General features: G+C 43.6%; 1 protein-coding gene across 6 annotated transcripts in view; it reads right to left on the bottom strand.

The window, feature by feature from the left end:
* Window positions 1–1,165: 1,165 nt before the first annotated feature.
* The window catches only part of Nhsl1 (NHS like 1), a 271,008-nt gene continuing 253,236 nt past the window's right edge, over window positions 1,166–18,937 (bottom strand). For all 6 annotated transcript variants that reach the window (XM_029558120.1, XM_029558121.1, XM_029558123.1 and 3 more), the window contains 3 exons: window positions 8,156–11,413; window positions 7,527–7,659; window positions 1,166–3,069 (listed from right to left, as the gene is read on the bottom strand). In XM_029558120.1, coding sequence (XP_029413980.1) covers window positions 2,370–3,069; window positions 7,527–7,659; window positions 8,156–11,413 — 4,091 coding nt within the window. In that variant the 3' untranslated portion in view covers window positions 1,166–2,369. The remainder of the gene's footprint in view (window positions 3,070–7,526; window positions 7,660–8,155; window positions 11,414–18,937) is intronic.

Genomic DNA, 18,937 nt, shown 5'->3' with positions numbered 1-18,937 from the left:
TTGAAAGTTCTGTCCCTCCACATGCCACACCAACTGAACCCATTATTCATACTTCACTGAAAATAGTCCCATTTAGACATTATCTGAAGCTGTTTTCCTTGTGTCCTTCACAGCCCCCACCCACTGTCTGTGATGTTCTGTCTCTTCTCTGTTGGGTCCCCCTCAACCAACCCCCAGCCCCCATAGGTACCTTCTGGTCTTCACTCTGTTCATCTTGTATCTAGCAAAGGACTCAGCAATTCCATATAAGTAGACCAATCTGGTTGTTCAGAAACTTTGCGTACATGAAAGTAAAAATAATACTGTCTACTGTCTAGGGGAACATAAAGACTGAAAGGCAGTGGGGAGAACAGGGCAAGTAGAGGGATAAGAAAGAAAATGTTTGACATACAATATATAGTTTTACAGAAACATTAAAAAATTTAAATGCACATATAAACAAAAAGTTTCAGATATTGATTTTACAAGTGTTTTATTCAAAACAAATTAAAAACCTAATAAATAGCTTTAAAAATGGGCATTTTAATCATTTTATAATTAGTTCTGATGCTGCTTATCTTAATGTCAAATATTTATATAGTAAGTTTAAGATTTCTGACATTCACATACATTCTAATCTTTTTCAGTTATTCAAATGCCAACATGAGTTTTCTAAAATTTACAAGAAATGATCTGTGTGCTCCACGTAGTAGAAAATTGCCCCGAAGGATTAAAAGCCCCCTCGAGCCTGTGGCCACATGTCAAGTCTTGATTTCTGGTTTGAGAAGAGCTTTGTTTTTCATAGAAAAGAAAAGGAATCCTAATTCTTTCCTCAAAGACATATCCAAAGTGGGCATCAAAAGTTTTTCTTAGGAAGCCTTATGACAATTTGGTTTGTATGGTTTCATGTTCAGAAATTCTCAGACCATTGTCAATGGCAATCCACACATAGATTTAGAATCTCAGTATTTCTGTGGGTCTGTTGAGTGGAAAAAAGGGAGACTGTGATTTATTCTAATTACATAAAACTTGGAAGGGGGGGTAAGGATTCTAAGAATATTATGTGAAAATGAACACTTCACATACTTTTATCCCATGTCTAAAAAGTGTTGGAATTCTGATTGGAGGAGACTGGAAGGTGATCAGCAACTCAATTCATGAACAAATATAAAAACACACCAAATGATGCAAAAAAAATCTTTTTAATCTAATAAAACTTATTTCCCAGGGCTAATTAATAGCCACGCCCTACCAATTTTTATCAGTTTATTTCACTAACAAGAGCTAGTCAGCATTTTCTTCAAAGTGAGATAATACATAATAGATTTTGGTAAACTTTCTAAATGAGAATGTGATGCTGCAGGCAGTTCAAGGGAAAAAAAATAGCTGTATTGTTTTTCTCTTTGGTGTAACCAAAAGGATATCCAAAAGTTAGCAAATGTTGACACTTCAAGTGATAAATTGTCAAGTGGAAGTTGAAATTGCTTGTTTAAAAAAACAAACAAAACTCTTGTTAAAGGAAAAGCCCCACCCACAGTTCTACAGTGCAAGTTTTCCAAGTTAATTCTGAAAATATTTTATTTAATAAGCAGGAAACAAATCCAGCAGTGTGCCACTCATTCCCCTGCCCTTCTTTCCTTTCTTGCCCTTACCTCTACAGTCACCTCAGTCCTCAAAAGGGTTGGCTGCAGCTCAAGGAGGAAACTGATGTCAAACTGCCCACACTTCTAACCTGGGACTGAAATCTGCACCTCGCAGGCCCTGGATGCAGCCACTTCTGCATTTATTATTTTTACAAAAAAAGGAAGCAAAGCTTTTTCCCCTAGAAAAAGTACCTGAACCGATTAGTTGCCTAGCCCTTCCCGGCCTCCTCTTTTCTCCACCATGCCTTCTGCAACAGTGCATGTGTGTGCACATCCATGTTGTATGTTAGAACCAGCCCACCACGGCCTCTTAGAAGTCATGGTTTCTCCCTTCTTAGTGGACTCTCATTTTCATACCCATAATGCTTTGACAGCAGTTGCCACCTAGTCCAGAAAACTCCATTACTCTACCTACCTTAGCTCTGACTTTTTCTCCTATTTCTGTATATGTTAGCGTGTGTATTTGTTAAAATGAAAAAGTGTTTGAAATGCACACACATACACATACTCAGCATTTGGGGGGGGGGGGATCTTCCCCAGGAAGCACTTTCATAAGTTTAAGCTTCTACTTGCTTTTAAGTCACATGGCTAGTGAGTCCTAAGTGACCAGCAGGGCTGAGACAGCCCTCCCCCCAGCACCAATGCTGAGTAGGGTCCCCTCAAGCCAGGAAGAGCCCCATAGGCTTCCCACGGCAGTGCCAGTGCACTGCTTGCCCCTGCCTCCATCAAAAAAAGCAGGTTTTCACCCTAACTCTTCTCTTGCCCACACTGCTCAGAGGGACTCCTGGCCTCTGCCCTGCCTGTTCTATCCACAGAGGCCGACTCCTCCACTGATGGCAGGCAGCCCTGGTCCACCTCCTGCCCTGCCAGGCTGTCCAGGGAGCATCCCTTCACAGCGTCCAGTGCCCGGCTCGCTCTGTTGTCCACCGGCTCTGCAGGCTCGCCCTCTCCCTCGGAGATGACCGTCATTGGGCTGCTCTGGATGCGGTTCCGCATGCTGTACCTGCTGCTGGCCGCGGAGGGTGGTGTCCGGCTGCGACTGTACCTCGGGCCCGAAAAGGACAGACTCCGCGGCATCAGGCCTTCATTCTTGGCCCACTCCTCCTGGGCCCTTCTGTTCTTGCTGGGGGAGCAGCTGGATGGGCTGTCTGGGGTGTCTGGCGAAGGCTCCGACCTGGATCTCTGAAATCGAGGGTCCGTGGACTTGAGCATTTCCGCGGCCGACATGCGGGCGCTGGTGTCGGAGCGACTCCCCTTCTTTAATAGCAGAGCTTTGAAGTTGTCGCTGCTGGTGCTGCTCTTTCTCATGCTTCTCTGGATGGACCCGACTTGTTTTGGAGAGGCCAGGCTAGGGGCCGTACCCGTGGGTGTCACTGGCGGGGAAGGAGAGTGATTTCGGGAGTGATCATCTTCGGAGTCTTTCCGGCCAAGGACTTTCCTTTTGGATCTGAAATTAAGCAAAATTGAGCTAAAGGTCAATCCTCAGCAATTTTTGCTGCAATCACCCCAATTGCTCTTACTTAAGCCCATCTTCCTGTCACCATTTACTGAAGAGTATATATATACTTAAGCAAGCTTTTGCTACAGAGCTTGGGTTACCTTAAACTCAGGCATCCTCCTGCCTCAAAAGCCCAAATGCTGGGATCACAGGTGTGGCATTGCTGTGCCCAACAAGACTTACTCCTATGAAAAACTTCAAAAAGCCTTTCAAAGAAAGAATGATGCTTTGTATTACCATGTGAGCCCACAACTACTGTGACAGTCACCACTGTCACTCTCCATCCTCAGTGGACCAGTTTGAAACATTAACTCATTTGGGGGTGGGTGGACCATTTCACAAGTTTTCTGTCACTGTTGCTCTCCACTTAACTCTCCTTGATTGGGCTGATCATGAGAGTGACACGGAGTGAACGTCTTTTCTTTCTGCTCTTGGCTTGTCGTGTTTCATGCATGTATTGGACAGGCCTCAGAGATGAGAATGTCCCCTACACTGAGACATGCCCCACTCCAGTTTCTACAACAACCTACAGCTTTGCATTCTCAGTCATTCTAGACTTTAATCCAAAGCTCATCTCCCTTGGTTCTCATGAGGTTCTATGTCAACTTGTGGAAGTCCAGTTTATCACAAGAGTTCTGCTAACAGTGGAGTTCAGAAAACTGTGCTTACTGAGAAAATGTGAGGGATGGGGTTGAGTGTGGAAGGGGAGGGGTTGCTCCTGGGAAAACAAATGTTCTCTCTGGGGATTTCTTGTTCTTGGTCTCTGGACCTCCCTGTATATCCCTGTTTAATATGTTCCACCCTGTTGGCAAGAGAGGGTAATAAGGAAGAGGAGCCACATGCCCCTCCCTGCTCTCTTCTGACCAGCTGTTAAGTGAGTGCATGGCTCTGAGCCCAGTGCAAGTGGGCTGGCCTTACATGAGTCTTGATACAGTTTATATAAAAAGACAGGTCTGTCTTCTATAAAGTTCTAGCCTCTGTAGCCAAGAAATGCTGGGTGTCTGGCATTGGTACAGTAAGATCCCAAGTGCCTCTGAACTCCCCCATTTGCTAGCTGTGTGACTAGGACAAAGTACGCAACTATGGTGCATCTCGGTCTCCATACTTGTCAAAAGGGCACGTCTATGAGAAGGTTTCATAGGCCTAGGTTATAGCTTTCATAGGCCATTGCTAAAGTTCCCTTGTTGTGTGACCTTGGGTAAATTAATTTTTCTGATAATTTCCTATCCGAAAAGTGAAGTTAACGGTGTTTGCCAATAAAGATGAATTCAGTAACAGCCATAATGTGTCAGGTATTGAGGCATGCTTAACAAAGCTCTGAAAGCCATAGGGGGAAATTCTTCCTTCTCATCACCAGGTCAGGCTTTAGTTTTCACATGGTACAGTAAGGCAGAGTGTAGGACAGGTCCACGCTGGCTGCACTGTGCAACATGATTCTCTTGACTTTGTCTCCATGCTTCTGAACAAAAATAAGGTATCAAAGTGTGAGCTAGTGGCAAAGTGGGTAATGATAAGGACCCAAGGCAGGGTCTGACGGGTGGCCACAGTGACAGGGCAGCAGACCTTATGGGATAGTAGAATGTGGTCCATAATACTTCAGTCCAACAGTTCTGCTCAATGGTCAACAAGAATAAGAGTTAATAACTCCAGCAAACCATAGAAATAAGAATATCTCCAAATTGCAGAGCTGGAAAAGAAATGATCTAATCTAGTCATTTTGGGCTTCAAGGAAGAAACTGAAATCTAGAAAATAAATGCACTCATGCACACGCGTGTACACGCACTCACACACACAGAGCTACTGAGCACACACACAACTACTGAGCACAACTGAGTCTTGATGGAGCTTTGTTCCATATAACTGCATGTCTTTAAAACTTACATTGGTTTCCCAAAAAGCAGCTCTGCTAGTCTCAATCTTTCAGGTACTGGCCTGAGGTATAATGTTTTGTTTTGTTTTTAAATGGTAAGGGTATGCTGAGATGTAACAAACCACATATACTATATTCTATCAAACCACACACACTATACTCTATTAAATCCAGGGCGTTTAATTGCAGATATAAAACTTAAAGAGATGACAGGATTTTATAAAAGCCTTGCTGTTTCTGAAGAGGCAGCTGCCCCTTATAAGCTAAATTTCAACTTCTGAATTGTGCATACACGAGTACTTGAACAGTGGCTGGTCTCAATTATTTGTTTTGAAAATGTACAATACTTACCAGACACACACACACACACACACACACACACACACACACACACAATGTACACACACATATTTAAAGACGGTGGCTATAAAAAACACTTAAACAGTTAACACTGGCTTCAAATCTAATTACTTCAATAAATATAAAAACTTCACACCTCAACTGGTGTCTACTCTTTCCATCTGGCTTTACATCTGAAAAGAATTAATTTGCATTATAGAACTTGAAAGCTGTGCTTCAATTTAGATAGTCTTTATTTTAAATTATGAAATTAGGTACTGGAGGACATGAACATAAAGTTCTAAATGTCACAGTCTTCAGAAAAGCTTTGATTTCATCTACTAATATGGTATTAATGCTACAACAGAAATTAGCATACATCTGAGCTCTCTCTTTGCTATCCATTCCTAAGGCTACTTGGCCTTTAATTTTCTCATGTGTACAGAAAATACAAACTGGCTGATTTCTACATCTGCAATAGATGTTACTGTCTCGTGGAAGAAACCACACATTCTTTAGTGCCTTCTGAAGGCTGCCAAAATAAAATATAGAAGAGACCTTTGACATATCTTTAGGAAAAGTATGCAGTAATTTGGCTCCACAACAGTTGGATTTGAGACCAAGTATTTAATATACACAGCAACTAGGCAACACAAATCTCTGCAGCTTGCTATTATAAATACATATTCCTGTATATTTAGCAACTCAGTGCATTCCATAGTAAATGAAAGACTTCGAGTCTCTAAAGAATTTCCTGACAGCTAAGTTCCAATTGGTTTCATTTAATTCAGAAACTATTAAGTGCTTATTATGTGTCTAGCATGGTTACAGTTAGAAACATCTGTGTAAACTATAAATGCCACTTAATTTGGTTCCAAAAGATGCATTATTTCTCATTTCCTTGTTTTTAGAGAGAGTTGAATAGCTAGCTTCCTTTTTATTTATAATGAGATCAAAGAAAATAGTGAGACGACATTAAAGGGGCCAGTCTTTGGGATCTTTTATACCAAGACTACAGCTGAGAGACAAAAGAAAAAAAAAAAACAAAAAAACCCCAAAGCATTAATTCTTGGCAGATAACTCAGACTGCCAGTGTGGCTTTCCCCCAAGTTAGATGTTTCTATGTTGCATAGAGTTCTAGGTAATGCGGCATTGTATTTCCTTCCTCAAGCAAAAATCTTTTCATTTAAATTATGTGTTTGGGGACCGGTGCTGACATAGGTTATTTCTACATTGAATCAAATGATTTTATAGAGTTCCTTGTTTCAGGAGGAAAAAAAGGACCTTCCTTGAGGGCAAAATAAAGTCTGGACAGCATAAAAATGGTCACAAGAATTATCTGAAAATATAACAAGGAAATCTAGAAAGCAGCCGAAGGGTTATGTTACACAGCTGTAGAGTTTAAAGTACTTTGCACATATACTTATTTGCACATGTACTTATTTGTAATAAGTAGAACTGTAGTGCTAAATCATGTTTACTCTTAAACATGACCATCTAAAAAACAGAAACTTACCCTGTACTTTTTTCAAAAACCAGCAGATGGTGCTACGTGTATACAGTAACACAAGAGGTTTTGTTTTTTTTGTTTGTTTTTTGCTTTTGCTTTAAAAGAAATGTACTACTGTTTAAGAAGCCAAAAAAAGAACACTGTAAAATTATGAATTTTCTGAAGAGAGAGAGAGAGAGAGAGAGAGAGAGAGAGAGAGAGAACTAAAGCACGCCAACTTGGGCTACATGAAACCCTGTCTCAGAGAGAGGAGAGAGAGAGAGAGAGAGAGAGAGAGAGATCAACTAAAGCACCCTTTGGAAAGGAGCTCTGTAGAGTTTGTCTGCACTACAAGTCCAAAGAATTGCTCTCACCAAAGGGATCCAATTCTTATAAACACACTGTCCTGTGACTGACACATTAGGGTCTTGCCAGCAAATGCAGTGTCTACCAGAAGGTATCACATTGAACCTCTGTGCCCAGTGTCATCATAGAGATTGGTGGAACAAGGCAAAACAGAAATTGGACTCAAAAGGAAATGAAAGTATAAGAAACACACACACACACACACACACACGCACACACACACAAGAATAAAGTTCATGAGTCATGACTGGGTGACAGAAGAAACCAAGAAAATAGAGGAGCTGTTCAGAAAGAAGGAACTATATATAAAGCAGGTTAAAGTACGATGGTGTTTTGAATACCTGTGGATAGCTGCGAACAGGTCTTCTGTGGTCCTGGGTCTAGTGGGGGTCATTACCTCGTCACTCCCATCTTCCTTAGAGAAGTCACAGGCTTCTGAGGAGCTAGCGGCTGAGTTGGTTTCCAGCACTCCAGCTAGAGAGAAGTCAGCAGGCAACACAAGATGCAGTGATTAGAATTTCAGTCCTTTGCCCAGCTCTGAAATATGCTGCCTGCCTGCCACTGACAGTGTGGGAGCTACAGTGTGGGTCTGCAGTTTGACTTCAGAGTGAGGGGGAAATGACACTAGCCTGACAGCCAGCACTCAGGTTTCCTGGCTACTGACTTTGTAGGGAATTGCTCTTACATTCTGGTAGCTAGAACACTTCTTTGCAGCCCTTCCTAAGGGAGATCACTCCTGCTACTGTGCACCCAGCCTGCTGCAGACCACCCCAACCTCTCTATTTTTTGCTCTTTCTTAGATCTGGAGTTAAAAATTTTTTTCACTAAATGCAGTGTTGGTAGTAAGGTGTAAGAAGCCCACACACTTTGCCCTAAGTCTACTCAGATGCACCTGGTTCCACGTGTGTTCAGCGGCCCTATTTGGTTCAGCTGCAGAAGATCAGAGAAGCACAGCAGAGGCCAGGCTTACCTTCTCCATCCTGCTGTGACAAGCAGCTCTCCACTTTGCCCTCACCATCCACGCTGTTCTCGGTGGACTCTTCCTGCGTGGGGGCTGAAGAGGCATCAGGTTGGACCATGGAAACATTGGCTTCCAGGCTACCAGAGGACAAGGACCCCGGAGCACCTCTCTTCAGAACCGAGTTGCTGGGGACCGTGGCATGAGAACCAGCTAGGCTCTCTTCCTCCTCTTTGCTTTGCACAGAGCATCTCTCTGCCCTGATGGGGCTGGGCACGCCTTGGAGGGCTTCGCTCCCGTTTTCTGTGGGCTCCGCTGTGAAATCTCTCTGTGGAGGTGGCACCACCAGGAACAGTTTGGGCTTCTTGGAGATGGGGGGCGGCTTCCTGCTGGGCGAAGAGTCTGGAAGCGGAGTGGCCCTGAGGTTGGGTCCCGGACCTGGAGCTCCATCACTGCGGCTCAGAAGGCCGCCACGCTCGGCTGCACTGTCATGGTCACCCTGACTCGGGCTTTTGGCAGGCGTTGGAAGCAAGCTCGTCACAGAGGCAGGCTGGCTTTCACTCTCCATTTCATTTATGCTATTTCGGGATTTCAGAAAAGCAGATGGCTTTAAGTGATACTGTGGAGCAGTTGGAGTTCGTTGTTCCTGAGCTGTTGGTTCAGACAACAGGGCAGCCTCGGCGCCTGAGTTCTTTCTCACCGGCCTCAACTGCACCATCTGCAATGCTTCCGTGGTGATCAGGGGCATGGGGGGTCGGCTGCTCTCCTCCTTGTTGGCAGGCCGCCTGAGGGCCTCCCGGGAGGATTCAGGCTGGCCAGAGTTTTTGAAAGAAGGCCTGGTGTCTTTCATAAACTTGGGGTCCAGAGGTGGGGCGGGTGGGGGTTCTGAGGAGGGCAAGAAAAGTGGAGGCGCTGGCAAGGGAGGGGAGGGTCCTGGAGGAGGGGGGCTAAGTGCTGGGGGAGGAGGAGGAGGAAGGCACCTGTCAGTGGGAGAGCAGAAGGGAACAAGGGCTTCTGGTGGTGGAGGGGGGAACCCGGGAGATAGAGGCAGAAGGGAGCCCTCAGAACAATCAGCTGGAGGAGGAGGGGGTGGAAGGAAAGGGGACTTGTCTGCTGGACATGGAGAGGGCAGAGTGGGTAGAGGAGGAGGTGGAGCAGTTGAGGACAGGGCTGAATCCAGCTTCTTCATGGTGCCACTTCCTTCAGTAGAAGTATTAGAGGAGAGAGAAGTGGATGAGGAGGAGATGGATACTGATGAGATCAGAGAGGACTTCCTTTCTGGTACCCTGGGCTTGGCCTTCCCCTTCCCATTTGCTGGTGACATGGATTTTAAAAACACAGGCACAGGGGTGAGTGCTGTGGGTGTATTTGACTGGCTGGAATACCCACTGGATGGAGAGGTGACTCTCTGTGACTTCTCCGGGGAGGTGATCTTTGGTTTAACTGAGCCACCAGGCACTTGGGGTATTGGGGCTCCTGAGCCCTCATGGATGTGGCGGACTGGCCCATTTCCAGTTGGTGCCCCATTGCTGGATGAACAGCCCCCTGTGGCATTCCCTGGGTCTTCCTGCATGCTGGTGTAGTCAATATAGTAGCCCCAAGGGTCTGTGTATTCTGACTTGACGCTACTCGTGTCGCTCTGCGATGGTGTGACCCCACACAGGGAATACATGTTGGGGGTAGTGGCAGAGGCCATGCTACTGCTGGCACTGATGGTACTCTGGCTCCGGGAACGAGGCCAGGGCTCCTCAAAGTCACTGCAGGGGCTCTGGGAGGGTGAGCTGCTGCCCTTGCCAGGGAGGCTCAGCTGCAGGGAGTGCTGGAGGGAGGCGATCAGGCTCTCATTGAGCACCTGTCCATTGGACTGGTTGTTCTTCTTGGGAATCCTTCGCAGAGAGTCTGTCCGGGAGGGTGGCAGGGGTGGTTTCTTTGCTTTCTTCAAAGAGATGTTTCTGGAAAGCGATTTATCTTGGTGATCTGGCCGGTCCTCCTGGCTTTTCTGAGTTCTCCCATCAAAAACATTGACCACGCTGTGCCTGGGGTTCCCAAAGCCATCGCTGCTGTTGTATAAGTTCTCAGCCCTGTGTCCAGAATCACTGTGCATGGATGTGTAGTAGCTGTCATGGTCCTCTGAATACAGAGATCTGGCATCCTCTTTGATAGACGTTTGGTCCAAACTGCAGCTGCTCATGTTACTTGTGGGAGTGGAACAACCAGGAGTTATCAGGTGTGGCTTCTGTGGGGATACCTGCCCATTGCCCAAGGCTTTGTATTCCCAGGGCTCTGAGCAGCCATGCCCCCTGTCCCCTGAATAACTAGACTCACTCTTGCCATCGACATCTGTGGAATGGGCAGGGAAACTCAGGTTGTTTCTACAATGATAGGGCATGGTATGGGATCCATTCTCCCTATTTGCTGGGGTATTTAGAGAGACCTCTGAATCACAGAGGGATAACAGTGTGCTGGCACTGGGGGCAGGGCAAGCTAAGGCCTGTGAGTGAATGGAATGACACTCGTTCCAGTGGTGACTGGGGGACTGATGGTCATCTTTCAGAGAACATCTGGGTGTGGGGCGATCTCTGGGTTTTATCTTTGAGTAAGAGGATGAACCAGGCATTCTACTGTCCAGCTGTCCTGCACTTTGAGCAGTGTGAATAACAATAACCTCTGAGGAGGACAAGAGTGTGGCATTTGGGATGATGCTGGTGGAGTAGGTTGCATGAGGAGAAACCACACATGCTGGACTTGCTATGTTTTCACTCTCCACAAGCCTCAGCTCCTGGGACTTGGGTCTCAAAAGGGTTCCGGTCCTCAAGGCAACTCCTAAATGTGCAAAGTTTTCATGTCCCTGCGAGTTGCTCCCCTGGTAGGGAAAAGTGCCATCTATGTCTTCAGCAGAGCCCAGGGCACCCAGCCTTGCCTCCAGGGAGTAAGTGCTCACTCTAGCCCCAGAACGGGGAAGACTGTGGAAACCAGCATCACTGTTGAGGCGAGATGGAAACACAATACCCGCCGGGTCACTCAGCACAGACATGTTGCCAGAGGAGCCTGAGAAGTGGCTCATCTGGGCTGCAATGCCTAGCCCCTTGTGAGCCCTGATCCTTCTCACTGATGGCGGAATGACTTTCACGTCCTCGGTCTGACAGCTGGAGTCCCTGGTTTCTGAGCGCTGCCCGGTAGACCGATAGCTATCGAGTCTTTCTAGTGTAGAGTAGTGATCTGGGAGATACATTGAGTGACTACTACCATCATCATGGCCAATGACTGATGCTGGGGATAAAACAGAAAGAGGCTTGTTATCAGAAAATGGAAGTCCACAGGTCACCATCACCTGTACCCTCAGCCCCTTCTGACCCTGTCATTTTAAATCTACCAAAACCCCACAACATTTTCTATTTGATTTGGTACCCAATTGAGCTTAACTATTTAGTTCCTGCTACCTCCTAAAACTTTTATCATCAATTTCATCTACTTTTCTTCTTAATTTGTTCTGCAAGTCATCCTATGGTGCAAGTACTGCATGGAATTCTTGGGTATTCCCTTTGAGATCATGGCTACTGAGCACTGTGGAAGACTTACTTTTCAAATAAGCAATATTTGAAGGGTGTGGTGGTACATGTCTATAAGCCCAGTGGTGGGGGGGGGGTAGAGGCAGACAGTCTAGAGTTCTAGGCAAGCCTGAATTATATAGTGAGATTTGTCCCCATAAAGAACAGGGGATGGGGAGCTAGTTCAATTGGTAAATTGCTTATCTTGCAAGCATGAGGATCTTACTTCAATCCCCAGAACCCATATAAAAAAAGCCAAGCATGGTGGCATGTGCTTATAATCCTGCCTCTGCTAGGGAGGCAGAGACAAGTGATTCCTGAGCTTACTGGGCAGTCAGTCTAGCCTACTTGGTAAGCTCCAGGCCAGTGAGAGACCCTGTCTCAAAAAACCAAGGTGAGCCTGGTGTGGTGGCATATGCCTTTAATCAATCCCAGCACTCAGGAGACGGAGGCAGAGGCAGAGGCAGAGGCAGATAGATCTCTGTAAGTTCAAGGCCAGCCTGGTCTACATAGTAAGTTCCAGGCCAGCTGGGACTACAAGTAGACCCTGTCTCAAAAAAAGACCAAAACAAAACAAACAAAAAACCAAGGTGAATGGATCTTCTGGCCCCTATACACCCATCTACATGCATAGGCACTCACCCACAAACATGCACATACCATATACACAATAAAGAACAAAACTCCAAATAATCACCTTGTAAAGACTTCAGTATAGCCTTTCCCCCACCAGGTGACTAGCAGAGTATCCATCAAGCAGTGATAGTGACAGTCTTTCCCCAAATCCAATAAACACAGCAGTGAAACAATAGGGCCATAGAAATACCATTTAAATGATACTGGTCTGAAACCAGTGTTAATTACATTGATTCTTCATGTCAGAAGGAAGTCCTAAGAAAAAGAAAATTGATTTACAGGCCCATCTGTGTTCCAAGCATTTCATTATCCATCTTAAACCATTATCATCTGTCTGTGGGTGACATTCAAAATTCAACAGCAATCTGCTGTGTTCTGGTGGGGGAAGAATGCAGGAACTGATCCAGTGAACATTTCCTCAAATTAGGGTTATTTATTTCATAAGAGTTTTATAACTAAACAGAGTAGTATGTTAAAAAGACAAAGAAACATGAGAAAGGGTAAAAAAGAGAGGGAAGCAGATAAAATTTGTAACTGTAAATAAACAGATGTCAAGCTACCCAGAAAAGGAGTCTTAGAAAAAAAAAAAAATCACAAAGCCAAAAACTTATCCAAAATACAATAAGAAAATAAAATAAAATTAATCCTTAGTACAAATTAAATCTTTAAAAATAATGGCAAAACCATGGTTTTATGTTTTTATTTTTCCATTTAGTTAAAAAAAAAAAAAAGCATAGGAACAGTAGCCAAATATAGTCATATACCACAAAATAATCCTATCATTAAAAATAATGGCAAAACCATGGTTTTATGTTTTTATTTTTCCATTTAGTAAAAAAAAAAAAATGCATAGGAACAGTAGCCAAGTATAGTCATATACCACAAAATAATCCTATTAGATTCTAAAAGATAAAAACTCATGCCAGGGGGCTGGAGAGATGGCTCAGCAGTTAAGAGCACTTGACGTTCTTGCAGAAGACCCAGGTTCGAATCCCAGCACCTACATGTTAGCTAACAATCATCCATAACTCTAGTTCCAGGGGATCCAATGCCCTCTTCTGTCCTCCTTGGGCACTGCATGGCATGAGTGCAATATATGCATACACATGAAATAAAAATAAAGCCAAAAAAAAGAAACAACAACAACAAAAAAAACCTGAACTTATGACATGATGTTGAGATTCATTTCTATATAGTCTTAAAATTAAGGGAAAAAAGTGAAATTCTGTCTACTCCACTTAAATGGAAAGCAACAAATTATAAGTCATCAGATATGCTTTGGAAGTGAACACTGAAGAAAGTATTTGAGGCCCACACTCTGCTGATCACTGCTGGCTGAGCATCACTGGCCACTGCATAAGGACCAGGTAATGATGGGATTCCTAAGAATTCCCTCTGCCCACAAAACATAACGACAGGTCCCTGTTTCATACTACATAATCAGAAATTCCTGGCCAAGTTACTCTCAATGTGTAGTCTACTCCCTATGATTTATATACATCACACTCTGCCATCCTCACAAAATAGACAATTTACAGACATTTGCCTAATTTACAAATGGGAAACAACACACAGGCACATTATTTATAAACTCAGATCACATCCAATTTCCTTACCAGGGAAGATCTGTATGTTGAACATATTAAAAATCTTCCCAGGATCAAGTTCTAGTTTAGTGGACTCCAGAGAATCACTAAGAGCCTAGCACAGCAATGAAGACTAGGCTAAGAACCAAAATGAGATGTTAGAATACACCAGAAACAAATATCGATTATTTTAGAAAAGAAAAAGGTAGGCAACATTTATCTTTTAAAAAGTAACAGCACTGTGCCAAATGTGGAGGTGCACGCTTTTAATCCCAGCACTGGGGAGGAAAATGTAGATGGCTCTCTGTAAGATGAGGTCAGCTTGGTCTACACAGCAAGTTCCAGGCCAGCTGGGGCTACAGGTAGACCCTGCCTCAAAAAGACCAAAAAAAAAAAAAAAAAAAAAGCTAGAGGAGGAGGCAGCCTGTGTCTGTTAACCCACAGCTAAAGAGACAGAGACATTGGTGGCTGGCCAGCTAGCCTAGTTGAATTGGTGAGTTCCGGGTCCAGCGAGATGTCCTGACTCAAAAAATAAAGTAGAAAGTGACTAAAGAGACCTGATGTCGACTTCTGGCCTCTACATGCACCACGGACAGGAGCACCCTCACCCACACATACCTGGGCACCCTCCCACACAAATGTACACACACCATACACATACACACACATATTAATTAATAAGTTCACTTTTGTGTGTGAGGTGGGATTGAACCCAGGGCCTCATATAGTCTACTACTGGACCATACCATCAACCAGCAAGTTAGTTTGTTTACAGGTCTAGTCTATGAATTTTTAAAAGTCTTGTCGTGTCTTTTATGATGTGTTTAAGTAAAAACTACCAAAAATTACTCATAAAAGGATTCCTCTGAACTTTCTTTTCTGCTTCAGATATATCTATGGGGGAATAGTTCATAATTATATACCATCATATAATATACTGTTGTTGATTTTGGTTTTTTGAAACATAGTTTCTCTATCGCTTCAGCTGGCCTGAACTCCCTATGTAGATCAGGCTGACCTCCATCTCACAGAGATCCACCTGCCTCTGCCTCCTGAATACTGAGATTAATGGTGTGTACCACCATGTCAGGCTCATCCTTATGTAATTTTAAGATAAGATTACAGAAGTTTGAAATTGTGTTGAGTCCATTTAAATGGAAGAAAACATACACAAATCATCAGCTATGCTTTGGAAATAAATATTAAACACCACATCTTGACTTTATTTACTTTTATTTTTAAACATTTTTATTACATTTCTTGTGTGTGTGTTGTGTATTCATGTGTATGCTATGGCACATGTGCGGGCATTATTGGGCAATTTGTGGGAGTCAACTCTTTCCTTTCACCCATGAGGGACCCAGGGATTGAACTCAGCTTGTCAGGTTTGGTGGCAAGCATCTTTACTCACTAGTCATCTCACTGGCCCAGCATCTTGATTTTAAAGAGCTATGGAGACTGAAATATGGAATTTGAACTAAAGACTGCATATAATTAAGCATGCTATATCTTTCTAATTCATGGAAACCCTGCTGTCTGGTTGCCCCAGTCCCCTGGTTGCCCCAGTCTCAGAGGACAGAGTATGTCCTACTGAATCCCTGTCCTTCAGTGAATCATTTCCTCTTTGTCTGTTTGGCTCAGCCATATTTCCCAATGTTTTCTAGAAGAAGACTGATTTTAAAGAAACTGTTTAGTGTCTGTTTCTGATTTTTAGGTAGCACAAACTTCTGAGTCAGAGTTCTTACAGGTATAAAATATTGGGAGAAATGGCAAAGTCAACTAGAAGTCTAGAACAGATGGGGAACATATATGAGCTGGTATTTTTGCTAAACAGAATCTTGTGCAAATGTTGCTTCTTCCTCATTCATCCACCAATCTTACAACTACTCAATGGATAAAACTAGAGTTGTTGTCTAATTGTTTTGTTTTGTTTTGTTTTTTTTAAATTTCCTCTCACTGTAGCCCGGGTTGGCTTCAAACTAGCTGTGTAGCTGAGGATGACCCTGAACTTCTGATTGCCCCACCTCATTGCCTGAATGCTGAGATTCCAGGTGTGTGCCATCACGTCCATTTTCTGCAGACCAGGGATCAAACTCAGGGCCTCATGCATACCATGCATGCACTCTACCAACTGAGCTACATCCCCAGCCCTAATTGTCCTTTCCTTTGTTGTTTTCTTCTATAGTACTGCAGATGGAAACTAGGGCAAATGTTCTACCACTGAGCTACAGTCCCAGTGCCCCACCCCAGTTTTTGTATTTTTCACTTTGAGACAGAGTCTAAGTTGTCCAAGATAGCCCTGAACTCATTCTGTAGACCCAGCAGGCCTTGAATTTGTTATTCTCCTTATTCTGTCTCCTATGTAGTAGCTGGGATTATAGGCCTGAGCCACCAGCTTGCCCGCTGCTCCCCTCACCACAATTAACTTAGACACAGTACCACTCTGTCACTCAGGCACACACTGACTGCAGTGACACCAGTTGCCTGATATGTGGCAACAGTCACAGAACAGAAGATGTAGGGAAAGCTATTTTCTTTCCTCCAGCATTAGTGATGATTCCATGCCACATGCGAAGGAGACATGAATCCTTTCACTGATTAAAAAAATATTAAAATTTTAGAACATATGATTGCCCTCGCTAGACAGGTCATTTCAGAAAGCCAAAGAAGAACTGAGCTATGGGCTCTTCCTGGTTGGTCCAATAATGAAAGTGATATAATATCCTAGCTCTCAGGTTCTAGGCTTCATACAACAGGTATCAGTGGACAAGTCATATTGACTACTTGTGTGGATATACATCTTTATCTGGGCCAAACTATCTTTACACTCTGTACAAAGTCACCTAGGACCTATTATTTTGGTTAGAAAGGATAAACCTTGGTGGCTTGCAAAGAGTCTAATAACCTGGTTTTTATGGTCATTCCCTTAAGGTACATTGAAAAGGCCAATTTATGTAGAAATGTTGCCTGAATACAGATTACTTTCTCAAATGTATGAGATGTCACTTCAAGGAGAAAAAACAAACAAAAAACCAGCTTGAAAAAATGAGATACAACTAAATTTTGAAGAAGCAATCATACTTGTCATTAATGCATAGACCTATAGAAGGTGTTGGCACAGATACCCTGTAGGCACAAACCAATGACAGACTTCAGAAATCCTACCAGTGCTTTTGCAACCTGTCTGTTTTGTTGTGGTTTTGTGTTTGTTTTCTCTTGTTGCTGTCAGATTTCTGTTTGCTTGTTTGGTTGTTTTTTCTGTTTGTTTGTTTGGTTTTTTTGAGACAGGATCTCACTATGTATCCTGGCTGGCCTAAAGGTCCCTATGTAGACCAGGTTGGTCGAGAGCTCACAGAGATCTGCCTGCCTCTGGGATTAAAGGAGTATGCCACCACACCTAGTTTCATTTTCTTTTTCTTTTTGAGATAGGGTCTCTGTAGCTCATGGCAAATTTCTTGCCTCAGCCCCCTAGTGCTGGGATTACAGGTGTGAGCTACCATGCCTGGCTTTACTTTCAGTTTTAAACTCCTGCTGTTGGTACAGGTCCCTGGAGTTACACTGAGTAGAGGTAAAAAGCATGGTTATTCTTGTCCAAATGTTTCTACAGTCTAGAAGGCAAGGCATAGACACTAGTTTTGGATGGCAGTTAAGGAAGAGTGTGCCTGCCCTCTTCCCTTCTACAAAGTAACAGGGACCCTGGGTGAAAATAAATATACACAATCTCTATAGCCTTGAAGGCTGAAACAAGATCTCCAGGCACTGTAATAAATACATCACTGTTGCTAGGATAAGCTCATTTTGACTAAAAGACTAGCAAGCAACTTTAGAGATAATGACTCTTGAGTTTCTAGAGTGCAACCTTCAACAACAAATAAAAGTAAATTAAAACATCAGGTTAAAGCAACTATTAGGAAGGAAGTCCATATGTAGACAAAAAAGAAGGAAGCAAATTTCAAGACAGGTAGCAGCATGTCCCAGAGTAATGACAACAGGGACATTACATTTACAGTTGTGCCAGGGACTCGTATCCTGTGTATAAATTCACCAGTCCTCAAACAACTATAAGGGTTTATTAAGGCCACTTGCTATTATGGTCAACATCTCATTTGTGGAATTCGAAGAAGGGGACCCAGAGAGATGAAGAGACCCAGAGAAAGAGTGGCAGAGTCAGGATTCAAACCCCAGCAGTCAGCTGGAGCTTCACTAGGTTGTCTCTGGACTCTCCTGCTGGGCCCCACTGAAACACAAGGGGAGTGATTACAGGAAGAGCACAAAAGCACTATCCAAAGCAAACGGAAAAACAAGCATGAACACAATGGGCAAGCGAACAGTAAGCTAAACAATTCCACCAGCCTCATTTGTTTCAAACTGAACAAAAGAAGCTGTGAAATTGTTTGATTGAAATGAAGAGATTATCCAACACAAATGACTACTTTTTACATCTTTTGGTTACACTGATTTAATGTGTGTATGTGCACATGTGTGCATGCATGTACGAGCATGTGTACCATGGATACACATGTGGAGGTCACAGCACAACTTGTGGGAGCTGGATGTCTTCTTGCACCATGTGGGTCCTGGGGATCAAACTCGGGCTGTTAGGCTTAGCAGCAAGCGCCTTTATCCACTGCCCATTTGGCAGCCCTATGACCACTTTCTATTGTGTTGGCATTTACTATTAAATAATCTCAAACTGCTATCTCTTAGGACAAAATGTCATCAGCACTGTCACGGTAGCTAGCAAGTCCTTTTCATAAAGTGAAGTCCTAGAATACAGGTACAATCGGTAAAAACTTAAGATCTAAATGAAAATCAAATTTAATCATGGAAACAACCAATACTCAAGGAACCTGAAGATGATGACAGAATCTCAATTTCCATCATCCCCAGGTAAATTTCCCCAGGACCTCTTCCCTACCCTTCTTCCTACAAGTGGCAACTCACCTGCATCGGGTGTTAAGATTTTCACCTAAGACCTCATCAATTAGCTGGCTATCAGAATGTGCGGACTTGACAGCACCACA

Source organism: Nannospalax galili, unplaced genomic scaffold (genome assembly GCF_000622305.1).
Source record: "Nannospalax galili isolate Female #2095 unplaced genomic scaffold, S.galili_v1.0 scaffold186, whole genome shotgun sequence".
In the NCBI taxonomy this organism is placed as follows: Eukaryota; Metazoa; Chordata; class Mammalia; order Rodentia; family Spalacidae; genus Nannospalax; species Nannospalax galili.
This window is presented reverse-complemented; position numbering and strand designations above follow the sequence as displayed.